The sequence below is a fragment of the Lissotriton vulgaris genome, chromosome 5 (genome assembly GCF_964263255.1).
Source record: "Lissotriton vulgaris chromosome 5, aLisVul1.2, whole genome shotgun sequence".
NCBI classification, from domain to species: domain Eukaryota; kingdom Metazoa; phylum Chordata; class Amphibia; order Caudata; family Salamandridae; genus Lissotriton; species Lissotriton vulgaris.
In genome coordinates this window covers 906,552,412-906,576,147 of record NC_141693.1, presented here as the reverse complement: position 1 = coordinate 906,576,147, position 23,736 = coordinate 906,552,412, and the positions used below count along the sequence as shown (strand labels likewise).

The 23,736-nt window shown below is 42.0% G+C and overlaps 1 protein-coding gene across 17 annotated transcripts in view; it reads left to right on the top strand.

Annotated features, from left to right (window-relative positions):
* BLNK (B cell linker) overlaps positions 1-23,736 on the top strand; it is an 833,130-nt gene that overhangs the window by 696,932 nt on the left and 112,462 nt on the right. For all 17 annotated transcript variants that reach the window (XM_086922513.1, XM_086922514.1, XM_086922516.1 and 14 more), the window contains 3 exons: positions 4,637-4,679; positions 12,342-12,408; positions 17,855-17,882. In XM_086922513.1, coding sequence (XP_086778639.1) covers positions 4,637-4,679; positions 12,342-12,408; positions 17,855-17,882 — 138 coding nt within the window. The remainder of the gene's footprint in view (positions 1-4,636; positions 4,680-12,341; positions 12,409-17,854; positions 17,883-23,736) is intronic.

Below are 23,736 nucleotides of genomic sequence, written 5' to 3'. Positions count from 1 at the left end.
ACCGAAGTCTGGACATTTTCAGAAAGGGGGTAATTCAACACAAATATATATATAAATAATTACATAAATAGATGGCAAACAAACAAATAAATGTCTTTTGACTGGTAAAGTCATACGACAGAGGATGCACATAATGCTTTTCCTAGCATACCATACTTGGTGAAGAAACAAAGATGAAAATGCACTACATGCACTCTCACATCTAAAGGTTAGTGTCATAGCAACAAAAACCTAGTAGATAAAGTGGCAAGAAACTTCAAATGTGTTTATTCGCTGTTCTGGATGCAAAGTCCTAAAAAAATCAGCTATTAACCTCAGTGAAAAGAACAGGAAAATGTCAGGCTCACATTTGCTAATAGTGGATCAAACATGATTCCTGGAACTCCAAAATAACTGTGGTTGTTACTGAGGTGGCTGGTGGTAGCAGGTAAACTCTGGAAGGAAATTAGGTTGAGAGTCAGAGGAACTTCAATAGGAGAGCCAGGGATAGGAGTCAGGGCCAGACTGGCTACCTGGCGTTATGGAATGTTGCTGAGCCGGGGGCTGATTTCGTTGTTGGGGACCTGCGTGTACTGAACGAAATTCGTTTTGCTTTCATTATTTCGAAGTACACACAGGTCTCCATGAATGAAATCAGCCCCCACCGCAGTGAAATCAGCCCCCAGCTTGACAGAATTCCAAAACACCCGGTAGTCAGTCCGGCCCTGATAGGAGTTCATTCTGCACATGAAATGTGCATAGCCCTTTTGATATCTACGTTTGTGAAACAACATGCCAGTGTGAAGACAATGTTCAATGATCGTTAAGGCTCTGTCAAGACTAAGGAGAGGTGCCAGCAGGTTCTAGCAGTAGGTGCCTATGGTACAAGAGATCAAAGCAATTTTAGTTTTTGATGATGTGCACGCCACTCAAAGGCACTCTTCCCAAGACATCTGCAGGCAAATGGTAGCAGATCCAGGCTGAAGTAAGATTCATCATTTGGCAGTATTTCTCAAACAACTGCAAGTAGTAGTAGTTCACATACAGAGAGTGGTGACTCAACTCAAGGACTGGTGCAAATAGCTTTAGTTATCCAACAACTTCCAATTCCAGAACAATGAAGTATCCCAGTTGGAGCCAGATGATGGCAGCAGATGCAAAGATAGCATGCCAGACCCACAGAGGGAGAGGTGTGGCGCCGCGGCCAGGGTGACTGACGCTGGAATCTGGGGATCACGGTACGATCCCCGGCACCGGCGGCAGATTAGCCCAGCACCATGTGACTCTGGGCAATAGCTTTCTTAATCTTCCTGACGGCCCCCAGCGCCTGGAGACCCTTACGGGTGATTGTTTCCGCTTTACAAATGTGGATTATAATATCTAGGAGACGGCAATTTATCGGACAGAGGTGGTAACAATGAATGGTGATGGGTGCATCATTTCCCAGCTGGGCAGATGAGGAGCGTTGGTGATAGAGGTCCAGTCTACTAACAAGCAGCAACAGTGGCAGTTCCGGCAGAATGCCTTGGCTTACGGCTTGATGCGGGTAGGGAGATGGGCCGACGTGGGCATATGTCTTGGGAGATTCAGCACTTTTGCACTGAGAGGAGTGAATTCACAAAGGTTTCACTTTGTTTGATTTTCCTGCCCCCATTGCTATGTGCCAGCTTCTCTTTAGATGGAGGGGGGTGGGAAGGGAACAGAAAGTAGGGTAAGGGTTCCCTCAATTTTGTTTTATTACTGATCTCATTGAGTGAGGGAGTCAAGGTATTCCACACTCACACCCAAAGATCACCTTTCATGGTTAACCTTTGGCTGTGTGCCTGTGTGGGGGACTAGACAAGGGCCCAATCAGGGGGCTACTTTCTAACACACTTCAGTCCTTCATCGGTCTGTGCTTCTAGTCTTGGCACTTCTACCTATCTTCCACCTTTCGGTGCTAATCTTTAAGCTTGCTTGTGCGCTATCAACAATAGATTGCACATGGATTACACATACACTGTCTTTGCTCTTGGAGTCTTTTAACTGCCCATCATCTCCTACCCAGTTGAAATCTTAAGAGAGGAGGTTAGAGGGGCTATTATTGCCCTAGTAACATCAAAGATCCAGGTCTGATGGGGTACCAGGTGACTTGTTTAAATCGAATGTCAATTTGTGGGCCCCTCTGGTCACTGTGCATCTTAATGCAATAAAAAAATTGCCAGAAAGCATCAAAATAAGCAAAAGCAAAACACCAAATCAATGGAGCAGAGATTTTTCCGGGTCAGTTGGAGCATGTAATGCTAAAATTAATACATTTTGGTGCTACATTTATACACTTCATCTCTATGCAAATGAATAGAAGAAAGAACAGGAGATAAATAAGAACTGCAGATAAGTGCTAAAGAGAAGGGGCCAGGCTCTTCTGTAAGAAGGTCTTGAGACTTAGATACAACTTCTCAAGTAAAATAGCTAATGTCACTAATTTCTGCTGTCCTTGCTTCATTGTGACAACTTCAGAAAGCTAGTTAGATTAATTTTTGTGCCCAACACTGAGAAAGAAATGTAAGCCATTTAGGTTCTTTCAAGACTCAAATGAGCTAACACAGAATGTTAGAATAGTCAAAAATCATCCAGTGAATCTAGACTATGTTATCGATATATATAAAAATGAAAGTATGTCTGTCTGTCTGTCCTTTATGCATTACTACACCATTCATCCGATCGGCATGAGACTTTGGGAAGTTGTTGAGTACACTCCCGCGAAGGTTTCTGTCAAAAATGTTTTAAAAAAATCATCCCCCCAGGGCCCTCATAATCTTTCGAATACTGAAATAGACAGCGAATTTGCGAGCATCATCAACAGTTATGACCCCCAAACGGAAATCGATTGGTCAATCTACATCAGAAGCACAAAAGAAAAAGGCATTACGAGCTTCAGAAACAGAGGAGCAACGGGAAGCAAGATTAGAAGCAGTTCGAATACAAACTGCTCAAGCCCGTAATTCTCAAACGAACGAGAATCAAGATTGGAAGCCGATCGAGTATGCACTGCTCAAGCCCGTTCTTCTCAAACGAACAAGCAACCAGAATCAAGATTGGAAGACAATCGGGGACGCACTGCTCAAGCCACACTTAGAAATGTTTTCAAAAATAAAATTAATAAGTTTCAATAACAATGACACAATGTAAATTTAATGTTATCATAACGAGTTTCCTTGAATTTCCTTTCTTCTAAGATCGCAGCAACGCGCGACGGGTAGGCTAGTCTAGGATAAAAGACAATGCATATCATTTGCATTTGCTCGGAGCCATTAGACCTAATCAAGTCCCGTTTCAAAAAGCTGTTTAAGTGAAATGGTATAAGTACAATTCAAATGGCAATGAATGTATCCCTGAACTTGTCTAAAGACGTGTAGAAATGTTATTAAATCTGAGGATTTACTTTACCAAATTTTGATGGAATGTGGCTGGGCTGAGATCTACATTTTTAATCAGTAGACTAAGGTATACGTCTTAACATTAGAATATGGGAAATTGTGATTTTAAACAAAAGTTTGTTCTTTTGTGATTTTGCAGTGATTAACATTCGTTCTAGAGTTCGTATTTATTAGGCCTGCAGTAAATAACTTTTTTACGCTTTGGTTAGTGTATTCTTTATAGTTCATATAGTTAATCACAGACACAATCTGGTAACAAATAAATGGTTACATAATGCTCATGGTTATGTGACACACACTTAGGCTTTACTATATTAGCCCATGTCTTAGCTTTAAAGTATGCACTAATATCAGAAATAGAGTAGTTGATGCTGCTATAGTAGTTTTCGATGCTGTAACTGATATCAGTAGTAAAATCATAGATTTAATTGTGATGTAATTTGTGATGGCATCAAATAGGTTTGCATTTTTGGGAAGTCCTCAAGACACATAATTGAAATGATAAATTTACAAAACTGTATATTTTATTAGCAATGGATTGTAACAGGAGCAACCCTGTATTATTTTTATACTCTGACAATACATTTTGAATTCTATTAAATTGCATCACTGAATTGAGCTGATTTAAAAAAAAAACAATATTTACAAAACTAGCAGAGTGAAGATCACTATGTGTCCTCTCCTGTCCGAAACCTAGCTAGTGACACATCTAAGAGCATATGTAAATTCTTAAACTTTTTGGCAAACACTGGCAAGTGAAAGAATGAGAGAAACCACACTTTGTTCTCTTGTGTAGCATGCTCATTAAAATGGCACAGAGAAGAGGCCTCTGAGTGATTTCAAACCTACAGCGTGAAGTGACAAAATGTGAGATTTCTTGATGGCCTTGACTCTGCTTGTTATATTGTACTACTTCTTATTTTTTACCTAACAGTTGAGGGTAATTTTTGTAAAGTAATGTGTATTACCTAAGATATTCTATTACATATGTACACCGTATAGTGGTTTGTTTTGGCCCTTTTCTAACCTATCTCATGATCAGTAACAACTAGACCCATGTCCCCATAACTTTCAGTGTTCTCCTTAATTGTTCCCATTACTTTGGTTGTAGTAAAGATGTTTGGGTTTCAAACAACAATGCAAGGAAACATAAAACCAAGATGCAGGTAATAGTTATAGACTACCCATTAGTCCAAAACAATTTAAAATACCAGTATTTGCTTTTCTTTTTGTTGCAGGATGAACCAGCAGGAGATGAGTATGAAATCTGTGACCCTGATGGTATGAGCAAAAATTGATCTAATAACAAATTTAAAGGTTGACTGGTTAAGTATCGATATAGAGCTTGAAGTCCATTGTCAACAACACACACATTTGCTGTGCAGCAGAATTACTCAAAAGTCACCACATTTGACCTGCATCTCCATCACTAGCTCGGGGTCAAGCTGCCCTGTGTAAGAGCTTCCGTTGTCATATTAGAATATAGGGCTAGTCCACTTTTATGTCAGAAACATTTAAATGATTAAAGATTTATATGTTTATGATCAAGTGGAATGATTAGCCCATCCATCAGCAACAGAGATTAATTATCTTTCAAAATATGCTAGGATCTGGGGCAAAATGAACATACAGCAGTGAAGTCAACTGTCCAAGCTTTTTGTTCAGAGTGAAACTTTTTTTTGCATTGAGCATCAAGTTGGAGGCTCGTTTAAAAAAAATGTGTATATATATCTATAATTAATAGCCACCGCCTTCAACAGTTTTACACATGGTAGGGTTGCTGAACTGTATATGAGTGCCCTGACGTGGCAAGACTGCTACATCACAGGAGTCTACAATACCTTTTAAATCACATGTGTGTGATATATGTATTTGTAGAAAGGAGTATTGTAAAGGTGTGTGTAATAAATGAACAGGAGCATTTGTTTAATAGCTGTGCCAGAAGGCACTGTGCTTGATACAAAAAGCCATGTTCACATATAACGTCAACCTATGCACACAAATGTCTTGATTTACTAATGCAGAGTATTCACAAAAGTTGAAAAACATTTCAGTTGGTATTCCCCAGGCAGACCTCTTTGCTTATTGCTTCAACTACAGCTCACGGTACTGAAAACCAAAAGAAAGAAATGGGGTGACATAGCATTTGCTAAAGCCGCAAGCAAACTTTAGAACGCCCTTCCAAAAAATATAAGGGTTATCTCTCAGCTCCAGCCTTTAGGAAAGCTCCTAAGACCTGGCTATTCTCCTTGTAGTTTCTTTCTGAATCTGGAGTACTAGTGGACTTCTTCTGGATGGTTTTCTGTAGCGCCTTGATGCCCTTGGGTAATTGCTGCCTCTATAAATTTTAAATCAAATCAAACTTACACATACATATACTCAAGCGTTATATTACTGCAGTTTGGTGCAATATTATGTATGACTATGTCTATTATACCCGGGCTTAGACAGTTTGGGAAAACCCACAAACTCATCTCTTGGTAGTTATTCAGGTGCTTTCGCAAAAACCGTTACCAGCCTGGAAATAGTCAGAGATTTATTATTCTCATGGGTAGGAGAAAATAGCTTTTTAGAGTGAGAATGAACAGGTAACACAGCAAAAATCGAGGGGGGTTTAGGTGTAGATGTTTTTCCAAGCGAAAAATATTTCCGAATGGGAAATAAAAGACAAATAGAAAAATGCAAAAGCATTTTTCAAGCATAGTGTGTACTGTGTACTACTATGCACTCGCAAATGCTCATCAGCAGGATTATGCAAAACTCTTCCAGGAGTAAACATGTAAACCTCTCACTGTTGCAGATTTTCATGCTTATGCATAGCAAGGTTTTTGAATTACCTGGTCCATTGTTTAATAATAATGTTAACACTGCTTTTCAGAGTTAAAATTCATTATCTATAGTATAAAATGAAAAAATGATGTGGGGTAATGCTGAAAAAAATGGTAACTCCACTTGTACTATTTTTGCTGTTTATGTGAAACGAATTGGAGAAATTGTTATGTGTATCAAAGTACTCAAAAAATACTTGCGAAGATCACTCTCTCCCATGCACTCAGCATCTTGTACGTCGATGACACACAACTCATCCTGTCTCTCTCAGAAGACCCCATCAACACAAAAAACACCTTCAAATGCTGCATGACAGAAGTTGCCACCTGGATGTGTGAAACTCAATGCTGAGAAAATGGAAGTCCTGATTTTCTGACCCAACAACTCTCTCTAGGACACAACCTGGTGGTTCACAAAATTGGGACTCAACCTGACCCCCATCGACCTGGCTCGAGAACTGGGCATCATCCTGGAGAACGTGCTCTCCATTAGACCCCAAATCAACGCTATCACATCCACCTCCTCCTGGACACCAGAAAGTCTTTAGCCCATGCTTTGACCGCGAACAGGTTAGACCATGGCAACACCTTCTACTACGGTGTACCCCCGCTCACACACAAGCTTCAAACCATTTAAAACGGCACTGCAAGACTAGGGCTCACCTACCCCGACGAACCCACATCACCCCTCATCTCTGGGACCTCTCAGGAGACTCTAATGACTCCCCGTCCAGAAACGCTGCCACTTCAAGAAACTCATCCTCACCTACAAAACACTGCATCAGAATGGACCCGCCGATCTCAACTCCCATCTGCTCTTCCTATAGCCAACCCGAACCTCCGATCTGCTTCACTGTCACTCGCATACATTTCAGGCATTAGCAGAAGCAGGGCAGGAGTCCGCTCATTCACCTATCTAGCAGCAAAGAGCTGGAACGACCTCCCCAGGACTACAGAACAGCCAACACTCTCAGAACATTCAGCAAGAAACTGACGACCTGGCTCTTCAACTGATGCTCCGGACCTTCTGCACAAGCACAAACAGGAAAAATGTGAAAATGGATTTGCCCCGTTTTTTGCACCGGTGCAAAGCTTCTGTATAGGCTGCCTTGTGAAAATCTACGGTTTTGGAACACACATGGGAAGAGAATGTGATTGATGAACCTTATCCTGCCTCAAAATCTATTTAGCTATTTAACGATTTATGTACATCGTTTTCTGGTGAATTGCCCAATAAAAGCTCCATTACCAAGTGCTTTAGCGATCACTTTGGCTCTTTAGGTGTCGCCTATGCAGCCATCTCGCCTACGCAGCGCGCATGGCTGCATAGGCAAAAAGACCTTTAGCGATCGCTTTGGCTTTTCAGCCAAAAATATGCGTGCGTTCCAGTGCCTTCAATGGCAACGTATGCATGTGTGGCGATTCACTTGCGGGGGCGCGCAGCGCCATATGGTAGCAATAATCGCTCCTGGCGCTGCTCTCTCTCGCAAGTGAAACGCGCTTGCCTCCTCCTCTCGCCCCTCCCCCTGCTGCCTTCTTTTACCCCGAGGAACGCACTTGTTTTTTTTAGCTATCTAATTCACTGAGAGCCACTTTTATTTGGGGTCAGGGCCGATTTCTGTCCCAGTCCTACCATACTACGAGTTATTTTAGAACTGCGACAGGATTCCCTTTCCAGAGCCTTTTCATGAAGTATTGGAGCCCGGGTTTCGACATTCCTGCCCGACTTTATCTGAGCTTCATTTTTAAGTGCCAAGGCGACCGTATTCTGGAATCAACATGGAGAGCTTGCATCACAAAATTGCCTTCTGCCAAGCGAAATACAAAAGTTGCTCCCAGAACGAGTTTCTTTGTGCTGAACTTGAGTATTGAAAGCATTAAAGGCGGCTGGATAAATGCCTCTGCAATTTGTCCAGCTTTCATCGCCTTTTTCCTCTTTGTCCATCACGGCCACAGACAAGGAAAATAGACATTTTAATTGCTTTCCTATCTCTCCCGCTTGCTTTTTAAACAAATGGATGTGATTCCTCTGTTTAACATTCTCTGCACTGAGTTATTTATTTTATAGAGGTTTTAAATAAACCTATTGTCAGATCCAGCCGTACTGTCATGCAAACAGGGAAGGCGAGAGAGCCGTGGAAAGAAAGACCAGCGGTGCCTCTGAATGCAATCGGCTGCTTTGTCTTCCTCAGCTGCGTTGGTTCAATGCTTTAGGACTGACCCGGCTTTCAGAGAACTGTTTTTAAATCTCGTGTAGAGTGTTAAAAAGAGGATTTGGCTTCTGGCTGCATCCCATTCTGGCTTTGAATGTGATCCACCGACATGTTTGGGCATTGATTTGATTGGGCAATGGTTTATTAACCCATTTCTCAAAATTTCACAACAGGATGCTGTAGAACGCCTTTCAGAATTCTTGGTAAGTCAAATACTCCAACGCTGGAAAATTCCAGTTAAAGAGACTCTCTCGCTAATCCCAGTAGCAATAGTGTTCTAGGCCATGCAAGAAAAGACATGCATTGGCAAAGCCAATAGGGTAGGCGTTAGTTGTCAGCCTTTCGGCTTTTTCAATGCTTGTTTTGTGTTGTCATGGTTTTTGTAGAACTTAATTGCTTGGGAAGCTACCATGCCTTTGTCAACTTAACAAACCAGCATTGGCATAGCCAATAGTTCTCGCCTTTGGGACCTTATAAGTGTTTAGCAATGCAACAGTTGATGTTGTTGCACCAAGGATATTGTGCTGGATAACTAAACACTTATAAGGTCCCAAAGGCAAGACCTATTGGCTACGCCAATGTTTGTTATAAATTGTGTTCTCTTGCAAAAGCCAAAAAACGGTTTTCTGTGTATGATTCGTCTTTCAAATATGGATATTAAACTAAACAATATTTTCTGGCAGAAACACATGCTAAGAAGTGATCTAGCCCAAGAACTGTAAAGTGCCACCCTGAGCAGCTATGAATTCTGGATTTTAGTCAGTCGAAAATGGGCTTCTTCGTTCGTGGACAAAAGTCTGTTTCATTCTTGCAGCATCAGTTAAACTGCTGAGTAATGTAAAAAAAAACAATCACTGCCACAAATGTTTAGTAATAGTTCAACTGCTTTAGTTTACGGAACTACTACAGTTCCCAACAGCAATTTGCTGGAGGAAACCAAAGACAAATAGATCCACAAAAGTACTCAGCAACATTTTTTCCGCTTGTTATTCACCATATATTTCTGCAGAGCTGTAACTCTGGAGCTAATACTGAGCGTTAAGATCATCACTGATATCCTCAATTACTTCCTCATATAACATAAACCTCACAATTTGGCCTGTGAAATTAAAAATCTTGCTCCTGTAGGAAAAACCTCCTAAAATTGTTCTTCCTATTTCTTCAGATTTAAAGCTACTTTTTGACTATATCAAATATTTAATATTAACCTGAACTTATACTTGACTCCACATTATCGACAACCTACATATTATTAAACTAAGTAAATGTGGACTGAAGACTAGTAAATCTATACTTTCCTATACAAGATGATAAGTTGATAGTTGGCATTTTGGAGTCAAAATATGACCATCTCAATATTACTGACCTCAGTATTGTGACTTTCAACTACTTTTTCAGTCATGTTGCTGTTGATCATGAGATGTCAGTCATTACTAGAAAATAAGGAAACTACGTGAAGTATGAAGCTGATGTGTCTACCATTTAAAATAAGCAGAGCGTAACATAGAAAAAATAACTATTTGCAATATTGTTATGAGGCTATGAAGGACATTTTTACCTTACAAACCACAGGGGAAAACATTTGGTCAAATGTAGTGTTTTCCCTTCCAGCTTGATATGGACATCTTGAAGAGTTAAGAATAAATTGAAATACATCAAATTCTGGTGCAAGATATGTTTATCATTATTTTTGACAATAAGGACCTCTTCATATCTGTTTCAGTAACTTTCTTCTTATCAGATGCATAATAAATTCAGCAGTTAGACCTGCGTCAATTGGCCTACTGCAAAGAGATTTCTGATGGTACCTCTAAAGAAGACTGGGGATCAGCAAGAAGTTGGACAAGACATCTTTCTTATTAAGGATATCTTGATCTCATCCTCCACTCAATGCAGTCTTCATTTTATTTGGCAGCATTATATATGCTTTTCATAAATTAATGGGCCTCATTCACAAACTGCATTTTGTTGTCCTTCAGTAGTACTAAAATAGTACTACTACCAAGGTACCATGCTATTTAGAAACCTACAAGACTAAACCTCAAACTCTGCTTCTCTTTTCTTTTGTATAGAGAGATCCTCAAACATGTAATTTTACGATTAGTAGTAAATGCGGGATGAACCAGGAGGAGTGGCTACTAAATAGGAGGAGCTTAGGGAGGAGTAAGGAGGGGTTTAGGGTGTGTTATGGAGGGGTTTGGGAGAAACATGCATCCTGCCATAAAAGAGTAATCCTATTTCAATTCATAAACTGCACTTCTAAAGTTACTGCAGCCACAAAGTGATCCTAAACAGTAGTAAACTACTCCAGCTTAGAGCTTAAATAAGTCCAACACACACATGACCAGCCATTAACACTGCAACACCCTCCCATAGAAAACAAATGAACACAAGGACTTAAAATAAAACCCCCTAGGAAATAATATTACATTCACTTAAAATGATTTTAAATAGTTTAAAATATTTAAAAAATATAATTTAAGGTTACAAAATATAAAACAACATATATTATTTAATTATAAAATAATGTAACAAATTGTTTTTGAACTTATAAATACATGTATCATTAATTTAAATATAGTATTTAAATATAGTTAACCTGCTTTTAATTAATTCTATACATCATTTGTTCTCTATGTTGGAATTAATTATTGTATTTGAACCCAGAAAAGGATTTTAAATAATGTATTTAAATTAATTAGGTATTCAATTCAAAAGTAGTTTAATAGTGCTGCAGCATTTATTTATTTTGTTTTACATCTAAAATAAATATTTAAAATATTTTAAAAAAATATTTAACTTAAATATGCATCTTCTAATGTATCATATAGTTGCTTGGCTTACCTCTGTTTCTTTTTGGCAATACTAACTTACAATTGTAAATTTGTCTCCACCCTCTTTTTTAGGGAATGGAGATGAGCAACTCTACACTTTTGAGTAACTTTATACTCTAATTTTTTCAAGTAAAGTTACTCAAAAGTACAAGAGTAAGTTACACGTGTGATTACTCACAAGTAGAAGTTACCTTTGTGAATAGCCCCATTCTGATGCTGATTCCGATCTGGGTTGGAAAGCTCTCCGACCGAGCTGGATCCGGAGTGTTTTCCGACTGAGCCGGAGTCCTGCAGTCCGACCGAGCAAGTACGATGCAGCCGCATGCTGCCAGACACGGTTTGGTCGGGCTCCCATAGAAGTCAATGGGAGCCCGTCATACGACGCGTACATGGGCTCCCATGACTGAATGGATATGTCTCGCACAAGGGCGCCCCTACAGTGGATAGGCGTCGGTGCCATCTGCACCATACATGCCTGTGTTGGGGAGACCCTTGGGTCTCCCCATGTGTCCGAGTCGTACCGCTGCGGGTGACAGGGGGTCCGACACGGACCCCCATAGGCAACTTCCTGGACATTTTGCGAGCCGGAAACTTCGGCTCGCACCGGCTGTCCGACGCGTGCATTGTACTGGCTCGGTCGTAATTCGCAACCATTGCACGGTGCGGTCAGCTTACGGACGAGTCTTACAGAGCGGTTCAGACCCGGAAACGACTCGTTGGTGAATTTTGCATTTCTCGCGCATACAGCTGTACGAGTCGGGCGTACAAAACGCGTACGCCTCTAACTTTTTCCGGCCGGATCACGTTCGTTGCCCTTCCGACCCAGATCGGAATCCGCCCTTCTAAGGTTAAAAGCCAACTGACAAACATAATTATAAACAACATTCACCACAAAGTGCTACAAAAAAAACTGTTCGCAATACTCAAGTAGCTGATTTAAGAAGTGGTACGAAAATGTTACATCTCAATTTGAACAGCTTTATTGAAATCCTGTTCTACTTAACTAAAGTCTTAAAAATAATTAAAGACATCAATATTTTAAACATCGGATGTATTATTTATGTTTAGATTCTGACAGCAATGGAACCCATATTTTCAAGCCTGCACCAGCACCTGCACCATTACCAAGAATAGGGTAAGCACAGTGAAAATGTATTGTTGTGTCTTATTGTTAGTGACTATAGAATCTATGTTTTCATATCTTCTGGATTTGTGTCCCTTCCACAAACCCATGTATTACAAGCATTTTAAAGGTAATGAAAACGTATACATCTTCTCGAGGTAGTCATTGGCCCCACTGCGTATTCTGACAAGGGTAGATTAACTTTAATTCTTCAGTACCATTGCACGGATAACACAACAGTTCCCTTTTAAGAAAGAGATCATTAATAAATTGTACATCACATCAGCAATGAATCAGCACTGGCAAACAGACCTATAGGATGCTCTGGAGCACGAATTAGCACCCCTCCTTAGGCATGCTCCAGAGAGGCAATAACATAAATGGCTCACGATCTTAGGCTCCTGTAAGTATCAAGAAGTATGCAAATACCACACCTCTGTAATCTCATGTGCCAGAAGTTCAGTCATATAAGGTTTTCATGTCTGTCCTCAGTAAGAAAATAGATTTGAAGGCTTTTTCAAGACACCTAGGAACCTTGAGCCAATACCCAGTTCCTACATGTCATTACCCACCTTCCTTTCTTCATCTCCTGTTACTTTTTCTCCATTCTTGTTTTTCTTCCTTTATAAATTGTCACAAGGTTTTATCAGTGAGGATGGATGTCCATCATACTTGTTGGCTTCCTACCTTGTGTAACTAATGGATCCTCCTCAACTGTTCATGCATCCACTCTAGAGCTACTCCACTTTCACCCATGGCACTGCACCCACAACAGCTTTGCTCTGATACCCCTCCTCGTATTCTTGTTGGCTTTCTACTCCTTCACCTTTTCTCTGTTCCGCATCTGATGCCACTCTTACCACAGCACTACTTTTGTTATCCTCCTCATCAGCTTCTACCCCAGCTGCACTGTCGGTCTTCCACCGCCTCCAAAAACACTGTAATGATATTAAAGTTTTACAGTCTCTCATCTATTGTGATTAGTGATCCATTTGTAGAATTAAGGGGCTCATTATGATGGCGGGCAAACATCAGTACGTCCACAACCATAACAGTGATGGGACCGACCACCAGTTGTGTGGCGGTCCCACCGGCCAATTAGGATGCACCCTCCATACTGGCGGGTGCATCCTGGCCTTTTAATTTAATTGATTTAATTTAATTGTGGGTTTATATAGCGCTAGAATCGACTCCCGGAGGAGTATCTCCGCGCTTCGACCGCTGGGGAACCCGTCCTGGCTCACCCTGAGAGATGGTCCCTAATGGGTATCTCTAAGGTGCGACCAAGCATCCCCAGCGGTCTGGGGGGGCCGTTGTGAAGATGAGGCAAGCTAATGCCCAGAGTTGCCGAGTGTGGTCCCTGACTGGAGTAGGCACCGAGGCGAGAATTATCGAGCCCGCTGACCCTGGTCCACGACCCTGCCGCGTCGGGAATCGAACCCTGGTCCCGGGCCGTCCTCTGCTTACGGGTCTGCCGCCTCTAACCAGTGAGCCACACCACTCCACTTTTACCATTGCGGACGGTGCTGCTGGCATCAGCACCGTCCACAATGGTAAAAAGGGCATGCACAGCATTTGCCTGCACCACGTGGCAGGCACCACACGGTGCCTGCCACTTGGTGTAGGGAACTGGGGGGTACCATGGTTAACCCCAAGTTCCCCCCACCCCACCCCACTCCCCCAGGGACCCGCAACGGGCCCCAAATGCCAATCCCCCCAGCTTTTCATCAACAGCGTCATAATATGGCTGGCGGTGTCTGCTAGGCACCGCCACCATATTACTGACCCAGCTCCACCCGTAACGATTGCCAACCAATGGTAAAGCGGCGGACGGACTTTGCGTCTGCCGCAATACCGACCGCCATCGTATTATGGCAGGGGTATTTCATGGCGGGATGGCGTAGCGGTCACCACCGCCGACTCGGCGGTGGCGATCGTTACGCCATTATAATGGGCCCCTAGGTTCCAACGTGCTACAGTTTTCTTTCCAAAAAATATTATTAATCTACAATATTTCTTCCAGAATTTTATCAATTAGTAAATGTTTCTCATGGAATCTTTACATGCCACAGTCACTGACCTATCCACTTTCTCTAGGGCTTTTGACAAATCTCACCAAATTCTTTTTAAGTTCAAAAGAATTTTATTTGATAATAATAAAAAGATAAAGACAGGTGTCAAAACAGAATACAATGGAATACAAAGTTAAAGACTCTTAAAAGGGCATAAATGTACAAATGCATTTGCAATAAGATAAAAAAAAAAAAAAAAAAATTAGGGTACAAAGCGAAAAATAAGGAAGAGAGACAAGAAAAATGCATGAGCGTAAAATATGGCAATCATAAAAACAAATTCTAATAAGTTGAGATAAGTGTTCTGACTGATGCAAGGTTTGGAAAGGTTTTTCCAACTTCAGAACTGACTGTGTTCCTTCAGGACATTTTGCAACGTTTCATCTCTCACAATGTCAGTGCAATATAGCTTTGGGACATGTAGGTATATATCATCCTACTTCATTTGTTTTTATACTCGCAGCAAGAGGCAAGCCACACCTCAACTGCCCACCTTTAGTACCATGGTACCTTTTGAGAGCTTTCCTATTGAGGTCATTTCTGTGTTTCAGTTAGATCTGTAGTTGTCTATGTTACTGATGACTTTAGTTAACAATGTGGTAAGGAAGCAGGTATGGATCATAAACACAACTTACATAATTTTGCATTAAAAACCAATATTCTAAATGTTAACGACACTTAACACTTGTGTGATGGAGTAGAGTGTTCAATATATCTGCAATACCACAGCCATATTTTTGGTGAATAATCAGTTGGACTATGTTTGTGTGCCTCCTCTTCTAGCTGGACATGGAATTGTGGCTGTTGACCCCCATATTGAAGCATCCACCCCTCTGCCACTCATCCTCTGGACATACAAAGTCTACAGGCTAAGGATTTGAGCAGATGAACCCATGTTTATCACTAGTGGGAGAAGCACCATAATGTGATATATGCACAGGCTTACTTTTGGCACCTCACAGAGATACTGCAACCTTAGTGAGAAAAGCACATCATCACTGGATGAGGCTTTCCTCCCGGAAAACTCATTTTACGTAACATGCTTTTCTTTCCCTCTCACTCACTTCCATGCATTCCAGGTCTCACATGTATTGCTTTAATATGTGATACCAAGATTAACACAAACAGATGGTGACTCTTTGGCCTTTTAGCATTTTTTGAGCAACCCACAATCACCCTTCTGCAAAAGAGTGGTTTTCTCTATTATAACAGGAGCATCAGATGTGAATATCCCTACCAAACTGTGTTAAGTATGATGGCAGAGAACAAGCGCCGCTGCCCTACATCCAATCTTAGTTTCAATCAGGAAGTTGTTAACATAATTATATATGCCTGGTAGCAGTATGGGAGCACGTGTCTCTGGTTTTCATTATAGACTTCAAATGGGAACCTACATTATTTACTATTTTCAAAGAGCTGTTTTAGAATTTATCTCCTCTTTTGTTTTTTCTAAAATTCAAGGTGACACATATTGATCTTATGTTACAGTAATTGATACCTATAGGAAAACAAAGTAGAATTCAAATAGTTCCAAAGTAGAGATTCTAAGTTCCTTTGCGATTACCTTCTCTACTGGTATCCCTGACTTAACAGCCTTCCACCCCATTAGTTTCAAACTAACATTTTGTATTCTCCGCACTTATAAGCACAACAAGTATATGGCAGTCAGTGACTTAGGGGCCTATTAGCATAGGTGGCGGATCGGCCCGCCTAATGACCCATCTTCACCCCCGCCATATTAGGATGGCGAGGGGCACCGCGGGTGACGAAAGACTGCCGGCCGCTTTTCCGCTGGTCGGAATCCTGGCTGGGCGGAAAAGGCCTTCAAAATGGTGGTGACGCTTTGCAGGCACCGCCATCCATATTAGGATGTGCCATTTTCAGGGCCTTTCCATGGCAGTGACTCTGCCATGGAAAGGCATGCAGTGTGCACTTTGGGGGCCCGTTGCGGGCCCCCAGGGAGGTGGGGAGGTGGTGGGGTGGAGGGCTGAACTTGTGGGGTACCCATGGTACCCCTCAACATTGGCATATACAAGGTGGCAGGCACCGCACGGTGCCTGTCACGTTGTGCATGACAATGCACAACATGCATATATTGCATTGAGGCGGGTGCTGCTTACAGCACCGCCCGCCACAATGCAATATATGCGAGATGCCACCACCACCGTGGCGGTGGCATCCTAATTGCAATGGCGGGACCGGCGCACCTCTGGCGGTCGGTCCTGTGTACCATTACGGTCCGCCCGCCATCGTAATGGACCCCTCAGTGTTGCAAAAGACAGCTATTCTTGTTGCCTTCATCTCTGCTGATGTGGGAAGCGCCATAAAAAGTAAAAAACAAGCATCATTTTGTCCTGAGGAAACACTCCGATTTCCTTTCAAAGGATGCCTCTCACTTTCACATCATTCAGGAGATCATTCTACTAACTTTTCCCAAATCTTTCATTGGGTTCTGAAATAAACCTCCAAAAAATTCATTTGTCAATGGTATTTTGGATCTACAGAAATTGCTTGTGTTCTCTGAGACATCACTCAGTCTCATAGTTTGCTTTTCTCACAGCTTCAGTTATCTAGCCATGAACCCTGATGCCATTGAGGAGCGACAGCATGCTTTACAAACTCATGCACATTAACATTCAGACAGGTTGTCAATGAGGGTCTAGGATACCCATCTCTGAGTGTCTTTATGCATCTTGGAATGATAGTCAACAAGGGTAATCACTGCTCCTGTGGGGATCCATGCATATGCTGGTAACTCCAAGGTAGTGCTTGTAGCTTATTAAAAGCCTGGTATGATTTACATGCTTTTTAATGCTAACAGAAGGGCTTTGCCCAAGACTTTCTCTAAGTAGTACGCATTGCATGCATGCCCTAGAACTGATGCTGGAGTTACTCAGGCAATTCTTGAGAACATCTTTGGCTGTTGCATATACCTTGTATAGCCTGCCAGGACTTCCCACTCCAAGAAAAGAAGAGTTAGAATACATATATTTAAGTAACGGTTACTCACCAAAATAACATTTCGACTCGTAGTCCTTTACCAGCCCTTCCCTTCTGTATCCCAACTTACCCATTGCCTCGCTTATCAATGTAGGCTTTATGTACATGACTAGATTATGTTATACAAATTAGTTTATGTACCTTGGCCATTAATTCCAAGCTCCAGTCGTCTGTTTCTTATTGGTGGGAAGCATGATTCATATCTGCAGCGGCTCTTCTCTTACATACGTTCTGTAGTTAATGCAATGAATCAAGTAACTCAGCGGTTTAGTGCCTTTCTGTCTCAGTCTTACTCGTCTAATGTAGATTTGTTGCATTGCTTTAGCTTTGATATTAGCTGCAGTTGCTTCTCACAAATGTGTCTAATTACATTTAATTTTTTTCAGAATGAAAATGCTTAATATATCAAAACAAGTAAGTTAATAACAAATTGTAAATGGCCTTGAAACAATGCATTAGCCGTGAGTCTTAAATCCAAGTGTAGAATTTGAATAACCAATGTTCTGGTGTTAATTTTTTCCTGAATGTTAACATAAAAATCACAACTTAAGTGCAATATTTAGGTTTTAACCCATACTAGACAGACGCCTATGCACACAAGAAAACTCATTAAATGTAAGACGATAAATGCTACCTCCTTAAATAAATGAATTACTTTCCCTATATTTAGCACATACACTATGAATGTAACCAATGTTTTCCTGGAATGCAATTCATACAAAAACTCTGAAGTGCGTAACTAATAGATGAATAAAAGTGCCTAGTATTTTCATACCTTTAGATGTTTATGTTGAATCACTGACAAAACATCGACTGACGAAATATTGTGTTCCTAAAATATCAGAACATAAATATTGATGACAAACATATCGACATACTATCTTCATAATGGTAAGTACTAAAATATCGAAAAAAATATATAGTTGTTAAAAATGTCGAAGTAAAAAAGATTGTTTTTTTAAAATGTATAATAAATGTAAAATAAATTAAATAATACATATAACTTATAAAAAAATATTTAGAATTATTAGAAAATGGAAATATAATGTAAACATAAATTAAACATACATATATAAAATATAATATATATATTTACTTAATAATAATTAATACATAATTATTTTGTTAAATTATAAAATGTTAGAAATATATTATAAAATATAAATACATATATATACATACACCTGTAACATATATGTATGTATATATATATTCACTGAAAAAAACCATAGGTTATAGACCATATATAGTTAGGAATTCGCATTTACAAAACCTTATTTCACTCACACAAAACCATTGAAATTCCATATATAGTTAGTTGCACTAACTATATATCGCGCACCCGCAATCCACTGCTGATGATGTCACATATTACATCATTCATGACATGGTCAGTGACATCACTGATTACATCACTGATGACATCTCAAATGACATCACTGATGACATCACTGATGACAACATCCAGTGACTGTATGTTTCTGTAAAGTTAAAATAGACCTTTCCACGAAGCATCCCAGGGGTCTGAATGCGGGGGAGGAGATGGCGTTCCATCTGGGAAAATAGAACCATGTACAGTATATATAGGCCATATGTAGGACACACCCTTTCCCAGCTATAACATAACGTCTTGGGAAGATTGGAGTAGACATTCCAGGTGATCAAAGAATATACACAGGGTCCTCATTGTGGCTGGAATGAGAAGTTGAACATGGCGTATGCCGACGCACTTATCTGTTTGTTTGTCTCACATTGTAAGATGCAATTACCCTGTGAAAATGTATGATTTATCTCATTATCTCTGCACTGTCTGTACGCACAGGTTGTCCCTGTGTCTGGATTTATCCATGCATAGGTTTCAACACTGTTGTGTCTCATGGCTTGCATGAATGCACTTACACAACAATGTGTACGATTATAACTTGAGATATGGATTTGTACAGCAAAATGATCTTGTGATCTTTTTTCGGTAACATAAGGTGGCATTTTCGTGCAGTATATTGGTGGATTGTTATTTGATACACGAGATAGAGGACCCTAGCCGATCCACGGCTTTATTTCTTATTCTGTTTATGCCTTGAACAGTATCATTTTTGTGTATACCCACGCCCTGTATGGATCTGCCCATCTGTGGGCTACATTGCAAAACCTGTGTTACATCTTTAGGTTGCGCACATTGATACTCAAAGATGGCGCCTACAGCAACCACAGTGGGGTTGTCCTCTGTCGTTTTCTATTATTGTAATTAGAAAGTGAGAATGTCTTATTTAAATCCACCTAGTAATGCAAAACGTTGTTACCACACTGACGAAGGCAGCACGCCGAAACGCGTTTGTGGAGGGTGCCTGCAAGAATGAAATAAACCTGCACTTTTCGAAAAGTAACCCCCGAGTGCTGTCGTCTTTCTCGCATATGAGGAGGAATTGGAGCGTGATGTTTTGCGGCGTCCTGCGAGCCGCTGACAGCACCCACCCGCGAGTGAGCAGTTTCCCTGCAGGAAAGGAGCGTTTTTCACTATAAACCGCGCACCGCCGCCCCCCGCCATCAACAGAAGGAAGCGATCTTTTTCGAGGGCGGAATACAGAGGAAGATGTTTGGTTGCGGCCGCGACTGAAAACTTCCCGAGGAAGACGTCACTCGGTAAGCGCTAACAAGGACTTTGATTTCCACTGTTTGCGCACATGCGCATTAGAAGCGGGTATTGCGGCAGGGTGACTGGGGGTGAAAATCGAACTGGCAGGGGCGCAGGCACCCTCCTTGGTCTCAGCTGAGCTGTAAGGAAAGAAGTGCCTGAGCTCATAGGCGAGACGTGGAACACGTGAACTGCAGGATATTGTCACGATGTTTACTGATGCTGAACGCCACACAGCGGCACAGGGAATGTTCAAACGGCGAGAAAAGCCGCCGACAGCAGCAACAGGCGCGTCTGCAGAGCCATCCAGTGACAAGCTAACATCGGTGATGGCAAAACTTGAGAGGCTATATGAGCGTGAAATACGCAAGTGGTGGGAGGCAACCAGTCTCACCAACTATGTGGAGGAGAAGAGGGTACCTAGAGGCCTAAGGGTACACACAGTTCCTTCTTATGAACACCCAGACCCACAGTTACTTACTGATTGGTTCGAACACACTGCCACGTATTGTGAGGGGACCCTGAAAATACTGATTAAATATGCATGGAGCGACCGTGAGAAAGTTCTGGCCGAGATCTCATCAATTAATGATGAACTTGACAAAGAGACCGATGCGAACATCATACTGTCAATCACCGAGAAAAAGGAACAAATGAAAGCTCGCTTGGTGAAATATGAAACGAAAATAAGGAATCGGAAGCAAGAGAAGTACGAGCGGGACGCCAATGACTACCTGTCAGGTCGAGTACTTACCTATGCCAAGAAATTTGACGCCCCACGCAAGGCTCTATTGAAAAGTTCCAGCACAATTACTGGAGCATCTACAGGATTGAACATCGCCACCTCTGAGTCAGAGGTCACTGAAAACGAGTCCGGCGACGAACAAGCTGAGCCAATCCAACGGGGCCGTACGCGTGGAACGCAACAAGGCAGAAGTAATAGAACCCCTTTTCAAGAGGAGTACGAGGTGCTCAAGAGTACGTGGCTCCGTGGAGGAAAGAACAAACCCCCGGACACGGAGGAGCCAGAAACAGAGGCACCAGGAGGACTAGGAGGTCAGGGGGCGGAAAAAGGAGGAAGAGGGGGAACAAGAAGCTCCCGCTGGGTCAACCGCAACCGAACCAAGAAGTAATGACCTCTGATACCAATGGCCGACAAGAACAGGCCAACTTAACGGTTGTCAACCTGACGTCCAAGCAACTGACCAACCAAGAAACCGAAGTCCTCAGTCTAGGACTAACCTTCTGCCCCAACAAGGAACTGGAATATACCCAAACGAGGATTGATCTGTTTCGCTTCACGCGAAAATTAAAACTCCACAAATATTTCAAGCTACGCCCCCACACTCAAGATCCTAAAAATCAGGGGACCAGAATAACAGCCACTGATGCCCTGAGCAGTAGAGATCTAGCAACAGTTGAGGCCCTGGAAGATCTTGAAAGAGAGGAGACACAAGATGTTCAACACTTGGACACTGCACAAAGGGCTGAGCTGCAAGGGATTGATCAGGAAAGGGAAGAGAGCAATTTTAAACCCCCTTCTATCTTTGTCCCTCAATCCCCGTGGGATGCTGTGGATGCGTTTAGCGAAGCTATGATTAACGACCTCATAAAGTATTGCAAGTCTAACCACACCAGTCACAACTTCAACATCTCTGAAAAGCAACTAGAGGCGCTGAAAAAACTAAAAGAAGACAAAAACATTGTGGTGAAACCTTCTGATAAAGGTGGGAACATTGTTTTAATGAGTAGGGACTACTATAAGACTGAGGCATTGAGACAGCTCTCAGATGAAAACTTTTACATCAAGTGTACCATGACTACGTACCAACAGAGCCTGAAAGATTATGACACTCTCCTCAAAAAATGGTACGACCTACAGATGCTGGGCAAGGATGAACATCTATTCCTACGAAACAACTGCCCAATGATTCCCACTTTTTACCATCTCCCAAAACTTCACAAGAGCAAAGACAATCCTCCTGGCCGCCCCATTATCTCCTCTATTGGGAGTTTAACGGAAAACATGTCGCGCTTTGTAGATAACATTCTTTTCCCTTTGGTGCTAAACCTGAAATCATATGTCAGGGACACTAAGGATTTCCTCATGAAAATAGGAGACCTACAGTGGAATCCGAGTTACCTGCTGGTAGTGCTGGACATCACCAGCCTGTACACTATAATTCAACACCAACAGGGTTTACAAGCGATAAGGCATGCTTTAGAACAGCGCCAGGCACGATTTGCAAGACACAATCTGATGATACTGGACTTTGTTGAATTCTGCCTAACCCACAATGTTTTCCTGTTTGAAGAACAACTGTACCTACAGAAGTCAGGGACGGCGATGGGTACTTGCTTCGCTCCCAGCTACGCGAACCTCTTCGTGGGCTGGTGGGAGGAGCAAGTACCCAGGAGCTGTAGGGTCGGGCAGGAGGTGGGTAACGCGGTGTGTTGGCATCGATATATCGATGATCTTTTCATCGTTTGGAATGGCAATATCGAGACAGCCACTGAATATATCAAACTGCTCAATAACAACAGCCTCAACTTACACTTCTCGGGTTCTATTAGTCCGGTGGCAGCGGAGTACTTGGACCTGAGGGTGTTTGTTGAAGATGGGCAGTTGCACACCTGCTTGTTCAGAAAAGAGACTGCTGGCAACTCAACACTCTTTGCCAGCAGCAGCCACCCACCACAATTGATCAACAGCATTCCCTACGGAGAGCTCTTGAGACTCCGTAGGAACTGTTCCAGGGATTCGGATTTCGAGGCGGCTGCCTCTGAATGCATATCCCGTTTTAGGATAAGGGGATATGGTGAAGACCTATTACAGGACACATTGAGAAGGGTTAAAAAGACATCGAGAAGGAGTTTGCTCACCGCCAGACCGGCTGGCTCAGGCCGTGATGCAAACAAAGACACCAATGTCAACAAATTCAGAATGATCACCCCCTACTCCACTCGGGCCTATGACCTAAAAAGAATGCTTAAAAAGAACTGGCATATCTTACAAACAGACACTGTACTGAAGGACGACCTTCCCCCCAATCCGCTGGTGACATTCAGCAAAGCGAGGTCTGTAGGTAACATGCTCGTTACAAGCCATCTGGAGAAACCCCTTCCAAGGGTGAATACCTTGAAGGACCAAAAAGGGTTCTTCCCCTGTGGGAGATGTAAAGCCTGTGCAAACAGCAAAAGGGTTCTCTCATACATCATACCAGATACAGGAAAGAGCATGCCCATAAGAAAGTTTATCACCTGCAGCACACAATATGCAGTTTATTGCCTACACTGCCCGTGTGGCTTGCGCTACATAGGCAGCACGATCAAAGAACTGAAACTGAGGGTCATGGAGCACCTGAGAGCCATCGACAAAGCTGACCCCAGTTACCCAGTGGCCCGCCACTTCGCGGAGGTACATGGACGGGACCGTAAATTATTACAGTACTACGGTCTAGACACCATACCCATAAATGCGAGGGGCGGAGATCGTTTGAGACGACTCCGCAGACTGGAATCTAGGTTCATTATAGACCTTTCCACGAAGCATCCCAGGGGTCTGAATGCGGGGGAGGAGATGGCGTTCCATCTGGGAAAATAGAACCATGTACAGTATATATAGGCCATATGTAG